The following is a 16,611-nucleotide window of genomic DNA, read 5'->3' as shown; positions in this document are numbered from 1 at the left end:
TTTCTTTCTTTCTTTCTTTCTTTCTTTCTTTCTTTCTTTCTTTCCTTTTTGTACTATTAAAGACATGTAGAAGTATTTATTTCATAAATTGACGCAAGTTTTCTGTTGATCAGTTTGATAACATGTAGCCTTAAAAATCAGCATTTTTATTCCCAAACTAAAATTTTATTCAGAAAACATTTCTTAAAAAAGAACCATTTATTTTCATGCACATATGTGTTTGCCTTCATTTGTATGTGCTTCTCTTCTGGCCCTGTAGTTTTGAATAGTTCTGAGCTAGCATGTTGCTACTAGTAATCCAGTCCCAGGTAAACTGGAAAAGCAGCCTTCCTCTCAACCTCCTTGAAGTTTTTGTAGCAACATGAGAAATGGGTTCAATTAAATGACTGAAAAAGAGACAGTTCTTTTAAAAAATATAATAATGTTAAAAATTTAGATTTAAAGTTGGGTATTGTAGGGCAACGCCTACTCTATGTGCTACATGCTATGGTAGGTACAGTTTGTGACTTGGGCAAGGTCTGGAGATTGAAACACATACACACAGACACACAGAGACATGGGTGCCAAGAATGCCTCAAGAATGTCCCAAGAATGCTTTCTTTATTATGTTCCACGGCATCTTATATAGATAGGGTCTCCTTGACTAATGTCCATGCCCTAACTCTCAGCTGCAACCTCAAGAGAAACCACTCTTCTGCCATCAGGAACTCCTGAGGGTCTTGTGCTCAGAGCAGCTGCAAAATAAGTTGTTTGCTCAGAGCAGCTGTAAGCACAGGAAAACAAGTTTACTTTGGCAGGCAGAAGGTCACCGGAAATTCAGGGTTGGGGGGGCCACAGTCCCCAATAGGGTATGGTGAGGTGGCTCAGCTTTAAAGCCTAGGATTACAACCAAAAATATAAGAGAAAACTATTTTTCCTTACAAGCAGGTGTCAACTGGAGATAGCTTCTGGGATAGGATTGGAGTTGTTGTCCACTTCCCCTCTAAGGGGCAGGGTTGAAATGTATTTTACAATATTTAAGAATACAGAGTTTTTAGGTTCAGTCTCTAGTTTATTGTTTATATTTAAATTTGTTTTGTCACATTTACCTTTAAATGGGGATAATATTGACTTCAAGGGGATTTATTGAAATTAATTGAACTAACACTTGTGTGTTTTGCAGCATTGAGTGTTACTCATAATACAAAAATTTGGTTTTCCCTGTATGTTTTGTGTAGTGATATTTCATTTGTATTTTAATAAATAAGCTTGCCTGAAAACTAGAATGCAAAACAGTCATGCTAGTCAGCCATACAAGTGAGGCAGTGGTGACACACAGCTTTAATCCCAGCAGCCACATTGATTAGCTACAGGGGCTGGGCAGTGGAGGTGCACTCCTTTAATCCCAGCGCTAGAGAGGAATACAAGGCAAGATAAGACAGGAACTTTCTCTCTTTCAATTTGAAGATTTCGTAGAGGTAAGTGATCTCTAGAGGCTTGGCTGCTTTGCTTTTCTGATTTTCAGGTTGAACCCCAATATCTGTCTCTGGGTTTTTATTATTGTGTTACATACAGTCATACACACAGCCTGACATAATCTCATGTATATGTAGGAACACATAAGTACAGATACTTTACCTTTTCAAATACCTGTGATGTAGAGACGCCTTTTTTTACTCCAGAGCTGTGCAGTGCACCACATTCTCCCTTAATATTTTATTCAGAGGAAATAGCCATGTTAAGATCTCTAAAATTAAGTATGTTTAATATTTAATTTATAAATTAAATTTATTTATTATTTAATGTCTGTGTGGATGGGATGTTTATGCATAAATGCCACCTGTGGGAATTGATTCTCTCATTTTGCCACATAGATTCCAGTGATTAAATTCAGGTCACCAGGATTGGTGAAAAGCCACTTACTAAGTTATCAGACTGGCTCTTCATGTTTATTTTTAGATGAGACAATACTTTAAATGTTAAGCACCATGGCTTAAGTAAGAAGACATCTTTGTGCAGTTGCATTATATTTAAGTGTTGGGGTGAACTGACCTTCTAAATAGTAATTAGCATATATATATTATAAATTACATTGAGTTGCTTACTAACCATCCAATCTATATTACCTAAAGATATGGCCATGCAGTTATTGCTTCAGTAGAAAAGGCTGTGTAAAGTTGTTTGCTTATTTTTATAGTTTTGAAATTATGAAATTGCCTATGAACTTTCTAAGGATATACTACTCATTCAGTATAGTTACACATTCACTTGGGGTTGTTTAAAACTGTATATATGACTCAGATGACCAAGGATGAAACTTTAGCTTTGATATAAGTGTAAGGAATCATGAAGATCTTTAAGAAAGTCGTCAGAATTATTGTTTTCATCTCTAGACATTCCATACATGGTCCTGGAGAACTTTTCATATTTCAAGTTTAGAGACAATTAAATGAATTTAAGAAAAGAAAGCACCAGTACTGACATACATTAGTAGATCCAAACATATTCAGTTAGAATGCCTGACAAAACAGACAAAGAACAAAACTCTAATATATTCTCAAAGTTTGTTAAAATAAAAAATGCTGAAATATCAAAAAAAAAAAAAAAACAGGTAACACTGTTACCTGCAGGTAAAAGAACAGTTCTTTGGTTATAATGCACCTTGATTTATGAAAACTCAGTCTGAGTTGGTGTTTTCTTTTTTCCATACATATTGTGATGGATCAGATTCCTCCATCAATTGACAGTGAGCACAGCAACCCCATCACTAAGAGAGTGAGGAAGGAATAATGAATGTTTTAGGCTGGTCAGGCTATAGGCTGAGATTCTGTCTGAGAAAATGTGAAGTAGGAACAAAATAGACATGGAATCCTTATTACTAGTGCATGGTGTGTACTATGGTTAGGGTAAATATAGAGCTCAGGACTAGAAGCAGGGAGAATCATAGACTTACAACCAACATGGGCTGAAGCAGGAATTTACCCAGATGCTGTAATAAAATACAAAGCAAAGAAGGAACTGGGGGTGTAGTAGGAAGTTCCTGAAATGAGGAATGCTGGGAAGGTAGTGGGAGGTCCTATAGATAAGAGGGCAGGGGAAGGTAGTGGAGATATTCTACAGATAAGAGACTGGGAAAGTAGTTGGTAGGTCCTGGAGATAAGACACCTAGGGAGCTGGTGAGGAGATATTGTAGATAAAATGGCTGGGGAATATGTGGGGAGGTTCTAGAGATTAGAGGGCTGGAGAGGTAGTGGGGATTCCTGTACATAGTAGGGCTGTGGTGGTTGTAAGGAGGTCCTGTGGATAAGAGAACCAGGAAGGTAGTGGGGAAGTCATATAGATAAGAGGGCTGAGGAGGTGAGGTAGTGGGGGGGAAGTCATATAGATAAGAGGGCTGAGGAGGTAGCAAGGAGATCCTACAGATAAGAGGACTGGAGAGATAGTGGATAAGTCATATAGATAAGAGGGTTGTGTAGGTGGTGGGGAAATCATGTAGATAAAGGCTTGGGAGGTGTTGAGAAAGTCACATAGATAAGAAAGCTAGGGAGTTAATGGGGAGGTCCTCTAGATAAATGGGCTGTGTAGGTAGTAGCATTTAAATTGTATTTTAATACATACAGCCTGCCTGAAGATCTGAGAGTGAAACAGCTCCACTTCTCAGTGTTAAAAGTCATTAACAGATCATTAAAGGTCATTACAGATCCTTACAGACCATTGCAAAACACACTTTAATCCCAGAAGCTACAATAACACACACCCTTAATCCCTGTGGCCACACTAGCTGCCACAGAAACTGAGTGGTACATGCCTTTAATCCCAGTACAGAGAGGATTATAAAACAGGAGGAGACAGCTCTCAGACACATTCTCACTGAAATTCCTGGAGGCAGGATTGCCATTTAGTACTGAGGTCAAGGTAAGAGCCAGTGCTGGTTGTTTTGCTCTTTGGATCTTCAGATTGAACCCTAATCTCTGATTCTGAGTTTTTACTATTTGTGCTTTAATTGGCACCCAACTTTTGGAGCACGAATTTATGAAAAAACAGTTTGCCTGAGGAATTTTAGCCACTGGCACAGGCCAGAGCCGGATCCAAACCTAGTTGTTTATGAGCAGTGAAAGGCATGTTTCTTGGTGGTGACAGGGACCTTGAAACTTCACAGAGTTGTGGTAATAAGTGTGGCTCCTGCCTGTACCTCCACCATGAAACCAGTCTCAGGAAGATAAGGAATAGGCAGAGCCATCCGCCAAAGTCACAGCTTTAATCCTAGGCCTATTGTTTGGCAAATTAAAGACTCACGTGGTAAGAAAAAAAAAATATAAAGACAGTTTCAGAACAAAAAAAAAGAAACTTCAAAATGGTTTACAGTGTATTTAAAAATAAACATAGGCTTGGGAGAGAAAAGAAAAAGGATAGAGAATGTCCTTTAAAAAGATGAAATAGAATAGTCAGGTGTTGGGGCGCACGTGTTTAATCCCAGCACTTGGGAGGCAGAGGTTGGCAGATCTCTGTGAGTTCAATGCCAGCCTGGTCTACAGAATGAGTTCCAGGACAGACAAAGATACACAGAGAAACTGAGTCTCAAAAACAAAAAAAATAAAAATAAAAGAAATAGAGTTTAAAAAGTTAAAGCCACGTAAAGATGAAAAATACACCAAGAACCTTTGATACTGTATTATTGTGTTGTTTTTAACTGTTTGACTGTTGAAAAAGGAGTAACAACTGCTAAAAGATATTTGATTATAAATGCTGCTGGATTAATCTAACCTATATATTTTGAAAATGCCTTAACTTCAAATTTAAGTCAAAAAATATGTTACTTTGGAGAAGAAATTTTGCTTCTATTTCCACAGAAAATGAGAGTATGTGGATTCATTTTTGGTTAAAAAAATAAGTTTTGATTGAGGAAGACCCCATGAAAAATCTCCAATATGAGCAATAGGCCAGGATGATCCAACATTTTAGAGCACTTCTGTTGCAGTTTTCTCTGAGTTCTTCATCCAGAACAGCTTCATGCCTGCTGAATGAGATGATTCAGCCTCACAGAATACTCTAGTATGGAATTAACCATAATCCTAAATTTTCTTTTGATACCCATAAGATTATCAGTGTCCCTGATAAGCAGGAAGTAGCCTAGAAAGCTATAGCCATATTCCCAAAAAGTAGATAATGGATGTTTGTTTTGTTTAGAGTGTTGGTTACAAGTTATTATTGGTAATGGTTAGGGAAAAAAAAAGCTAAACAAAGGAAATTAGATTCAAGGTTCTTGTTTTGAAAAGAATAAAAAGGGGATATACATAGAATCTTGTTTTGAAAAGAATAAAAGGGGGTTATAGAAATGATAGGATAAAAGGATAGATTATTGAATTTACTGTGAAAAGAAAAAGGAAGATTATAGATATGATAAGATAAAAATGTAGATTATTAAACCTTTTAAAAAGCAACTACCAGTTTTGAATGTTTTACATTGGATTAGATTTTGTATATTGTATACAGATTTTGTATATTGATAAAAATTTGAAATTAATTTTGTTAGAACATACTATATACATATATATTTCTACTTTTGTTCAAAGTATTGTACCTATATAACTCATTTAACAATGTAATGCAAATGTCTAGTCCTTGAAAATGATTATTACCAAGTTCTTAGGATAATAATGAAATATATGTTAGTAATTAACCACCTAGTATAATCAAACTTGTAGTCACATTTGGTATGTTTTCAAGGTCAAACAAAGGTATATTTAAGATAGGTCATCTTCAAGAAGTTCAGAGATCTACAGAAAATGGCATTTAAGATGTTTTAATAACACAGGTTTTCTTTTTTATGACAATGAGACATGTCTGTTTCTGGAGGCACCAATCTACTTCAGAAAATATCATGGGCATCAGAGAAACTCCACATGGAGTTTACTTTCTTTGTGGCAAAAGTAGGTCACTGGGCCAGAAAATGCACCTGCCGTGGTTGACAGTATGTTGTCCTAATTAGACAAGCAGGACACAAAATATCCTGCTTCACAGAAAAGTCTATCGGATATGCTAAGCTTATAGGTCAAAGATGGATGACCCAACACTGCAGAGGAATTTTGGGTGATTGTCCAGACAACCAGCTGTTTCTGCACTACTTACAGTTTTTGGAAGTCGTTTGCTTGCACTTTCTGCTTATTCAATTATTTCTTATTTCTTTCTTGGGTCTCTGAAGGAGTTGAAGATTAGATAGCTATAGGTATAGTTTACCAGACATAGAAAGCAAGTAAATTACGTATAAGACTTTGGACTCACTACGACAGAACAGAATATTTTCTCTGAATTTGTCAAATGCAAATGGACTAGACATTGTTGATGTATTTATTGCTGGCATATATTGTATGTAGTCATTGTACTTATTGTATATAGTTTTCTTACATTAGTTATAGCCTTCCTTTTTATATTAGAGAAAAAGGGAAATGTAGTAGTATTTCAATTGTATTTTAATACAAATAAAGCCTGTCTGAAGATATGAGAGTAAAACAGCCCCACTGGTTAGCCTTAGAGATCAGGTAATGGTAACACACACCTTCAATACCAGTTACCACAATGACATGTGTCAGAGCCCATAGGCCCCAACATAGATATCTACTTTCCCTAACTTGACCAGTATGGAGATGTGAGAAAATAGCGAGACACAGTTCACACATTCATCACAGAAGGGCATCTCAGGCTTCCTTCATCCTGAAGATCTACCTGCATTTATTATATAAAACACCTTTTATCCCCCAGGTAAACCAAGGTGGGTCTTCATTAATATTCTCTTTCCAGGGGACACGGGGCTAGGGAAACACCTGCAACTTAGTCACCAGCTTTAGAAAACACCTCTCCCCAGGCGATCTACATTTTTTTTTTCTTTTTTCTTCTTCTTATTATTTTTTTTATTGAAAAAAAATTCTGCCTCCTCTCAGCCTCCCATTTCCCTCCCCCTCCTCCCACTCCTCTTCCTCTACCCCCACTCCTCTCCCCCTCCCTCTCCAGTCCAAAGAGCAGATCTACATTTTTAACAAAGGAGAAGGAACAATTCATCCTCGCCTTTGTTAGTTGGCTAACTTGCTGGTTTGGCAGGATTGCAGCTGCCTAGTGGCCAGGAAGCCTGCCTGTAAATTATTTTATATGAAATATGGTCCCACAATCCATTCTCTCTTATTAAATTTTAATAACCCCTGTGCTACTGCAACAGGACAGATTGATCGTGCCTGGCTTGGGCAAAGTCTTCTTCCTTTTACCCAAATTTTCAAGTCTTTGGAAACAAGAATTTGTTGTATGCTAGTTCCTGTCTTAGGCATCTGGGGAGGAGAAGCTTCAAACTAGCCATTGGCTGTTGACCTCTGTAAAGAAAAGAGATTAAGGAGAGAAATATACTTTCAGGCCCTGTATCTCAATAACCACACCTTTTTTTCAGGATAAATTATAATGCTTTATGAATAATTATGCTCCCAAAGGCTATAGTCTCCTATTTTAAAGAATTGCCCGAGTTGAAAATGTTTCTTCCGCTGGTTCAGAGCACCACTTAGATCTAACATTCTCAGCACATGCATCAACTCTTTAACACTAGTAGCCACACTATCTGCCTTAGAGACCAGGCAGTGCATGCTTTTAATCCCATTGTTGCACGCCTTTAATTTCAGTCCTACAGAGGATTATAAAATGAGAAGAGACAGCTTTTAGACACATTCTCATTCTGATTTCTGGGGGCAGGATTGCAATTTAGTACCGAGGTCAAGATAAGAGCCAGTAGCTGGCTATTTTGCTTTTCAAATCTTCAGATTGAACCCCAATTTCTGACTCTGAGTTTTTATTATTCATGCTTCAGAGGCCCTATAGAGGGCTGAGGAGGTTGTGGGGAGGTTCATAGACAAGAGACTGGAGAGGCAGTGCTTTGGTAGTGTGCTTGCAGTTCGCGTGACAATTCCTAGATGTAATCAATAACACTTCCATAAAAAGTAACATGTCCATGATTAGAGATGAGGAAAGGCAGTCAGATATGAGAGATAATCTTGAAAGAGTCTAAATATAAAGTATAAATATAAAGTATACTTCTATGGAAGTATTTTATCAACCCAGTACACGATACAAAACTCAATCGGTTTAATTGGATTTTTTCAAGTTTTAAGATCATGTAAAAGTTATTCCTTTTAGGGAAGAAGGGCTAGGCCTGTGACTCTTCTTTGAAACACAATGTTATTTAAGCTGTGTGATATTGGTAATGTGCTGTTATGTCAGTTTTCAGGACTCTGGAACTAATGCCCCTTTGGAATATAATGACAAATTCTTAGGAATAAAATAATCTTCAGTTTCTTTCACTTCTATTCATTCTTCAAAAAATTTCTAAGATTATCCTTTAGTCAAAGTTCCCGTATGATTTTCCCAGAGAATCCTAATCATGTGGAAATACAGAAGTCATCACCTTCTGGCAGCATAGTCATAGTAGGTAGCAGCACGGAGCGGCTTCAGAGTCACTGTTTATGATTCTCAGTTCACTACACAGCAGCATCTTCACCCCACTCTGATTTTCCACTGAGATTTTATATATAATTTCATTTGATCTCAAAAAAATTCAAAAAGTTCAAAATGTTTATCAAGTATGCACAGAGCCATGCAACACACACCAGCTCTCTAGGATTGTGTTGTATGACTTTGTGAGAAAATGTAGTTATTTGAATAGCCTATTCTTTATTTCACATATTTAAGTTGAATTAAAATTCTAATGCCATTCCTAGAATTAAATTAGAATACTAAATCTATAGGACTTAACCTATAAAAGTAGGCTGAGTGTTTCAATTATTCCAGTATTATGTATAGAATTTTCTAGAACCTGGAAATATAATTAAAATGAAAAAAACCTGAGAGTATTCAGGAAATAATGTACCAATATTGTTCAACATTTGACCCTTAAATGGTTACTCTTTTATTTAAACTCAGCATTATCTCATGTCTTCTGTATATTGAGGAACAATGAGAACATTATGTTTCAAAAATTATGGCTATAATGACCCTTCCCTCTATCCAAAAGATAATGAATGTCAGTGTCATTCAAAGGCTATAATGCTATAATTCCACATATTAAATTTATGTATTGATGTATATCTTCTTGATTACAGAGAGAATATTGCAATGAAGGAAATGAATGCAGGATTTTTGGATTCAATTTTATTTTTCTGAGGAAGGAGTCTTTGATTATAGCCATAAAATTGTTTGTAGTGCTTTTTATGGAAGCAGACTGAGGCTGATGAGAGGAGAAATAGGACAGAATCCTGGACAGCCATCCTTGTTCAGTGCACAGAACTGAACCCATGAGTTCTATTTCTGCTCACTGCTAAAGTATTCTTGTTGTTTTATGTCTTAGCAAATGACCCTTTCACCCCCTCATAAACACATCAGTATATTCCTTCTTCAAAGAACACCAGGAAATATGACTTGTTCCCTCAAATATAACGCTACCTATGAAACTGTTTTCAAACTTTAAGAGTAATGTATTTTGAAAAGCAAAATTATATACATAATTTATTGTACAAAGGCATGTGTCTGGTAATTTAAAGTTCAGAACTTTAGCCTTTGGTTATAAATAAAAATGAGGTTTTAATCAGAGATAATGGTTAATACATCCTTTATCTGAATACCCATTTCTTCCTTACAGGATGTTTTTATATGCTTTTTGTTTGTTAGATGCTAATATCAATTTTCTGATGGGAAAAGATGGTCATATTTTCATCGAAAGCTATGAACATTCACACTTAGACTGAGATGTTCAATGAATTGCATAAAGATCGCTGGCAAGTTTTAGCTATTTTAATGATATAGTTATGTATATCATTATATATGCTATACAGGATTAAATATTATAGATCATTTTCATCCATGTTTGTCATACTTATAGTTAGACTAATCAGCTTCTTTAGATAGAGATTTCATTCTGCATAAATAGGTAATCTGCAACCACTTCAAAAAAACTGTAAAATATGACATTTAAATAACTTAGGGTTTTGTTGACATGAGACAGGATTGCTCCTGGCAACACTGATCTATTCCCCCCAAAAAATGTTGAGTACCAAAAACACTCCACGTAAAGCTTGTTTTCTTCTTGATAAAATTGGTCTTTGAACAAAAAACTGCCCAAGCCTTGACCACTGACAAAATGTACAATGTCTGGACTGGAAAAACAAAATACAAACCCAACCAACCAACCAACCAAACAACCCTGCCAAACCTTGCCAAGACAGGGTAAGATGGTTTGAAAATTTATTTTGTCTCTAAAAATGGTCTGCCTTAACCTATGTTAATGTAAGGTCAGGCCTCAACCAATGTTGCTTGCTGAACATTGCAAATGAGATTGTGGATGATTGCCCAGGTATCCAATTGTCTCTGTCATCTACTGCACATTTTGAAAGTTGCTTGATTGTATTTCCTGCCTACTCAAGTAGTATGATTTCCCTTCTCAGGTCCTCAATAGGGCTGAAGATTAGATAAACATAATGTTTTCCTCTCATGACTTACCCAAGCCATTTCTAATATAAGACTTAAACTACTTAGGATAAAATAGTTATTAAAACATTTAACATATGGTTTTTTTTTGCTTAGGATAAAATAGTTATTAAAACATATACCATATTTTTTGCTTAATATTGTTCATACTAACTGGTTATAATTCTAATTTTCATACTTGATATCTGTTCTTAGTGTACATAGTTTTATAATGGGTTAAAACTATCTTATTTAGACAAAATAGAGAGGTAATGGGCAACCCCCTTCAGCCAATGACCTTTGAGAGGCTGGACCAGGTTGAACGTGGCTTTGGGTATCGAAAGGTGTGTGCCTGCCACTCTCTCTCTCTCTCTTTCTCTCTGCTCTCATATCTGGATGCTGGATTCTGTTCCTATTCCCCATTGTGATCTGTTAATTCTCCAAACCAAACCAAAACAAAACAACCTTATTATTCCCTATTCAGACCTAGTGTGAGATTACTTTATTCGCACTTCCTTTCATCTGGCACATTCCCCTTCACTTTTCTACTCATAATGGCCAGTATATGGAACTAGTCTACATGCTTATCAAGAATGTTTAAAGAAATGGTCGTATATACACAATAGAGCTGTATTTGGCCATAAATAATAAAATGAAATAATTTGCTGTACAATTAATGGAAATAGAAATCATCACACTGAGTAAAATAAGCCAGGTTCACTCACTCAAAAAGGTAAATATTGCATTTACTGTTACCGATGAAGGTATACATGTTATATATGTATGTTTGTGTATGAAGGAGAGAGTGGAGAAAAGAGAGAGGGGGCGGGAGGAGAGATATGGGAGGGAGAGAGTAAGGCACAGAAAGATAAAGGGAAAAAATAGAGAAAAGTATCTTAGTCTTTGATTTTGGAAAGAAAGAGAGACATGAAAGCACAAAGGGGATTATTTGTAGGAGGGAGACAAGTAAGGTGGAGAAGGAATGAGAAACGGAAAGAGGAAGAAAAATAAATTGTTAAATTGTAATAAATACAACACATGAATCATTGTGCTTGCACTAATTTAGTTTCAGATTTATCTCTATGCTAGTTGCAGTGAACATGCTGGGTTTCCAGCTTCTATTGGTGGCTCTTTATTAGAGTATATATATCCCACCTTTCCCCAGCTTTTCTCTGTATGTCCGTCATTTCTTCATCACCTGTTGCCCCAGTCTAGTCAACTCCAAAGCCATAGAGGCCATAGCATAGCATTCCACCCTACATACGGTTCCTGAATCTCACTACCGATGTGCGATTCCCTTCTATGTGATGTGAAATGGTTTATTACCGTTAATTAATAAAGAAGCTGATTTGGCCAATACCCTGGCAGAATAGAGCCAGATGGGCAATCCAAGCACCGATAAAGGAAAAAAGTAGGCAGAGTCAGAAGACACGAGCACACTCCAGAGAAGCAAGATATGAGGTAACAAGCCATGAGTCTCATGAAAAAATAGACTATTCGAAATTTAAGTTTTAAGAGTTAGTCAATAATAAGCCTGAGATAGTAGGCCAAATAGTCTGTAATTAATAAATATGGTTGTGGAACCAGGCAGGATAAGAAATATTCAGCTACTCATTACTTTTTCTCCCTCTTTCAAGACAGACTGCTTCAATTAAGAACAGAAATAGCTGCAGAAATTTGGATCATTACTTTTCTACAATCATTATAGATATACATTTTAAAAACCTGTTTTTAGGGTAATTATTAGTCTATTTCTATATTATGTCTTTAACTCTCATCTACTTATCTATCTGTCTATCTGTCTGTATGTCTGTCTGTCTACCCATCTATCTACCTGCATACTTACATAGATCTTGCCCCAATTTTTCTGTTTTCTATAAAATGAATATCCTACTTAGGGTTACTTTTGATGTAACAAAAACCATGAACAAAAGCAACTTGGGAGGAAAAGGGATTATTTGCTCATGGGTTCATATAACAAAGAAGTAAGGGCAGCAACTCAAGGTAGGAACCTTGAGGCAGGAACTGAAGATGAGGCCATGGGGGAGTACTGCTTTCTGGCTTGCTCCACATAGCTTGCTCAGCCTAGTTTCTCATAGAACCCATGACCACCAACTCAGGAATGGCACTACCCACATTGGGCAGGGCCATCTCCTTAAATCACTCATTAAGGAGGTACCGACAGGCTTGCTTGCAGCCTGACCTTATGAAGTCATTTTTTTTTTAAATGGGGTTTCCTCCTCTCAGATTTTAGCTTGTTTCAATTTGGTATAAAACTATACAGCATCATTTACTCCATGTCAACCTGACACATAACACGTCACTGTTAAGCCCCACTTTTCCTTTCTCATTCATTCTTAAGCTATCTTGCAGAGGCAGAGGGATCTCTGTGAATCTGAGGTCAGTTTGGTCTACAGAGCAAGATGCAGGACAGCCAGGACTACACAAAAAAAAAACCCTGTTTAAAAATACCAAAAGATAAAAAAATCCACACATTAAAAACATTAATAACTTTAACAGTCCCACAGTCTTTACTAATTTAAACACATTAAAATTTTAGTCCCTTTAAATTTGCAATATTTTTAAAAATTCAAAATATTTTTTAAAAGTTTAAAATCTCTCAAATGTGTCTCGCAAAAATAAAAATTAGGTTAAATACTTTTTTACTTAAAGAGGGAAAAATGGGTGTATAATCTCAATCAGGTCAAGGCAAAACCAATGTAAATTACACAGTGTCCAAATTCTGGAATCAACTCAGTTTTCTGTGCTCCTCCCAAGTGTTTGGATCACCTCTCTAGTTCTGTCCTCTGAAGCACACATATTTTGTCTTCTAAGCTTAGGCAGGTGCTACTTCATTGCTACTACTGTCCTTGATGGTCATCCCATGTCGCTGGCATCTATAGAATGCTGGGTTCTTCTGCTGCAACTGGCCAGCACTTTCACCGATAATCTCTCTTACATGTTCTTATGGTGCCTTGCCTCAATTTTTCTTTATGACCCCTGTAATCCCAGGTGTTCAACTTCTGCTGAAGTTGCACCTTCACCAATGGCCTCTTCTGGCCTTTCACAGTGCCAAGCCTCAACTGCTCTCCATGACCCCTTACTTCATGCCTTCAGTACTAATATTACCTGGGTGACCCTTCCACTACCAAGTTCAGATGCCAGGATAAAGTGCAACCTTGGCTGACCCTGAAATACATCTTCTTTACTAGTTCTGTCATCTTGTTAATCTCAGCTGGTTCTTCAACCCCAAATAACCAGAACCATAGAACCTTAATTCAAAAATAACAAATGACCCCAATAAAAACTTTAAACATCTCTCTGAAACTTCAGAAGCCAGGCCTCCATCATCAACATTGTTCTCAACATACTTATATTCCAAGTTCCAATAGAACAATTCACTTTGTTCTAAACACTCAATGCCCAAATTTCTAGAATTCTTCTACAATAATGCCCCCTGCTAAAGGGGAAAACAAAAACATGGTCAGGTGTGTCATAACAATGCCCCACTATCCTAGTAACAAGCTGTCTTAGGGTTTTCATTGCTGTGATGAAACACCATGACCAAAAGCAACTTGGGAAGTAAAACGATTATTTTCCTCACAGTTCCATATAACAAAGCAGTAACGGCAGGGACCTGGAGGCAGGAACTGATACAGAGGCTGGGGTGGGTGTTGTTTACAATTGCTCTTCATAGCTGGCTCAGTTAGAATGCAGGACCACAAGCTCAGGGAGGGCACCACGCATGATAGTTTGGGTCATAACCCATCAATCGTTACTTAAGAAAATGTCCTACAGGCTTGTCTACTTCCTGATTATATATATTTTAGGCTCCCTCCTCTCAGAGGACATTACCTTATGACAAACTGACATAAAGTTTTTCAGCATGATTTAACCTCCAGGTTCCTAAATCAGGATTTTATTGACACAGTAAGAAAAACGGCTTTAAAGAAAATTAATAACACATTCATGACACCAACTGCACTGATGTAAATAGAAACAGAATCAGGATTCTATGTCTTCCTAAATCCTAAACCTTGGTTAGACTATAAATAAAAATAAATTTTTGGATTTTTTTAATTCATTCCATTCACCCAAACACTGAGATTTTAATACTATGATTAATCACTTTATAGTCAAGCCATAAAGACATATGTGATTTCTACCTATATATTATTGTTTTGATGATACCACAATTATGTTTAAAATACTATAACACTCTTACTTTTTCTATGCTTTCCTAGGTAGTCATGTTTATCTAAAGCACTGTAGTCTTCCATCCATAAACACACAGAACGTAAAAATAGAAAAGAGAATTTCAATATCAATTTTGTCATTAAAACATCTCCTTAACATTGGTAAATATAAATTATAAATAGTGCCAATATGAAAGAAATATAAAAGTCATCTTTTTGGCAAGAAACACTATTTTGTGAGTATATAAATGTCAAAAGTCATAGAGTTCTCCTTATTTTCATTTACAAACACTGGGGATGGATGATTAGATCAGTTGGTTGGATCTCAGAATCAACAGAAACCTTACAGTGATTTTAAGCTTTGTGCATCTTTAAAGGAAATTCAATGAAAGTCTCAAAAAACAAAATCATGAAGAGTTCTTTTTGTTTTTACAGGGTCCAAGTTTTCTCTCTGAAGCCATTTTTCCTAAACACGCAACCAAAATTGAAGAAGTTGATCCATCTTTCAGACTCCATGAAGCCATTACTAAGGTGAGAGTGTCTCTGCATCTTACAAGTGAGGAAATGTTCTTTTATGTTGTTGTTTGTGTATGATAATGTTTGTTCAGGGGAGGTGAAGAAAGGAGAATGTCAAGAAAAGTCAAGAGAATGCTCTTAAAGTAGTAAAGATGATAACAGATAAAATCTTTCAAGATATAGCTTTTGACTAAAGGTTTATAAAAATATAAATCCTCAGTAAAATAATTAGCGCTTGCTCTTAATATGAAACTGTTTGTCTTTTATTTTAAATACATGGCTACTTCAGATGACCATAAAAATAGGTTGTCTAGCTTTTCCATCCAAAGTTTTATTTTAATATGTTTACTTATTGAACTTCTGATTATTTAATTTGTGTGCATGTGTATGTGAAATATGGAAATGCATAGGTGTCATTGTGTACTTGTGGAGAGGAAATAATGGTAACTTTTAGTTTTTTTCTTGCCATCCACCATGTTGTGCTGGATATGAAACTTGGGTTGTCAGGCTTGGCAATGGATGCCTTTGCTCTGAGCCTCCTTACTGTCCTGTCTGTTACACATTCTACTTTCAGTAAAGAAGGGTTTGCTCTCTCAGGTGAAGGACTGCATTTACAAGGAATATTTCTACTGTGTATTTTTAGTCATAATTTCATTATTTAAAGAAAACTAAGTTTTCCATTGTGGAGGAAATAAATTTATGATTCCTGATATCAAATAGCATTCTATGAATTTTTACGTTTACAATTATTTATCTAACCTGTCAAAGCCTGCCTCTTCAGGATAGACTTTGCAGGATATATTGATATTTCAGTGCCATTAAAATAATCCATATTTATATATGCTTACTAGAATAATTTAATCATCTTTAAATCTTAGCAAAATGTGACAAACTGTTTTTATTCTTCACAAAGGGAACAGTGGTAAACTGACCCAACCCCAGCATCTGATCATAAAAAAAAAAACCCTTAAAATTCAGAGAGTGGGGGGTCTAGATCTGTCTCCTGAGGTCTAAGAACTGTAAATTTATTTTTGAATCTCTAAAATTAAGTGAAGCTTGAATTACAATCTGCATAAATTTTTTCTAGGCTCATAATACTTATCATGTTTTCTTTAACAATCAACTCTAGTTAGCTGAATTCAGTTTTACTACTTTCATCTTTTTATTCCAAATTATTATTGTTATTTTTAAGCTAAGAATTAGAGGACTGTAAAATTATAAAATATTTTTCTGTATTTCTTGTTCTCTGCTGATTATAGAAATCAAGGGCATTTGTGAAAGGGCAGCTTGAAACTGCATCAATATCAGATACACAATAAGATGGCGTACCTGATGAAACCTCCAGAGACAAAAAGTGCTTGAATTTACCTTGGAGCATAAATACATGCTTGCTGTAGGTGACAGTTTGTTTGTTCCTGACTGCTCAGCC

At 36.1% G+C, this 16,611-nt stretch overlaps 1 protein-coding gene across 1 annotated transcript in view; it reads left to right on the top strand.

Moving 5' to 3' along the window:
- The window catches only part of Naaladl2 (N-acetylated alpha-linked acidic dipeptidase like 2), a 1,189,909-nt gene that overhangs the window by 997,611 nt on the left and 175,687 nt on the right, over positions 1-16,611 (top strand). The window contains exon 12 of the mRNA XM_026789752.1: positions 15,102-15,197. Within this exon, the coding sequence (XP_026645553.1) occupies positions 15,102-15,197 (96 nt within the window). The remainder of the gene's footprint in view (positions 1-15,101; positions 15,198-16,611) is intronic.

This window comes from Microtus ochrogaster, chromosome 1, assembly GCF_000317375.1.
Source record: "Microtus ochrogaster isolate Prairie Vole_2 chromosome 1, MicOch1.0, whole genome shotgun sequence".
NCBI lineage: Eukaryota > Metazoa > Chordata > Mammalia > Rodentia > Cricetidae > Microtus > Microtus ochrogaster.
This window is presented reverse-complemented; position numbering and strand designations above follow the sequence as displayed.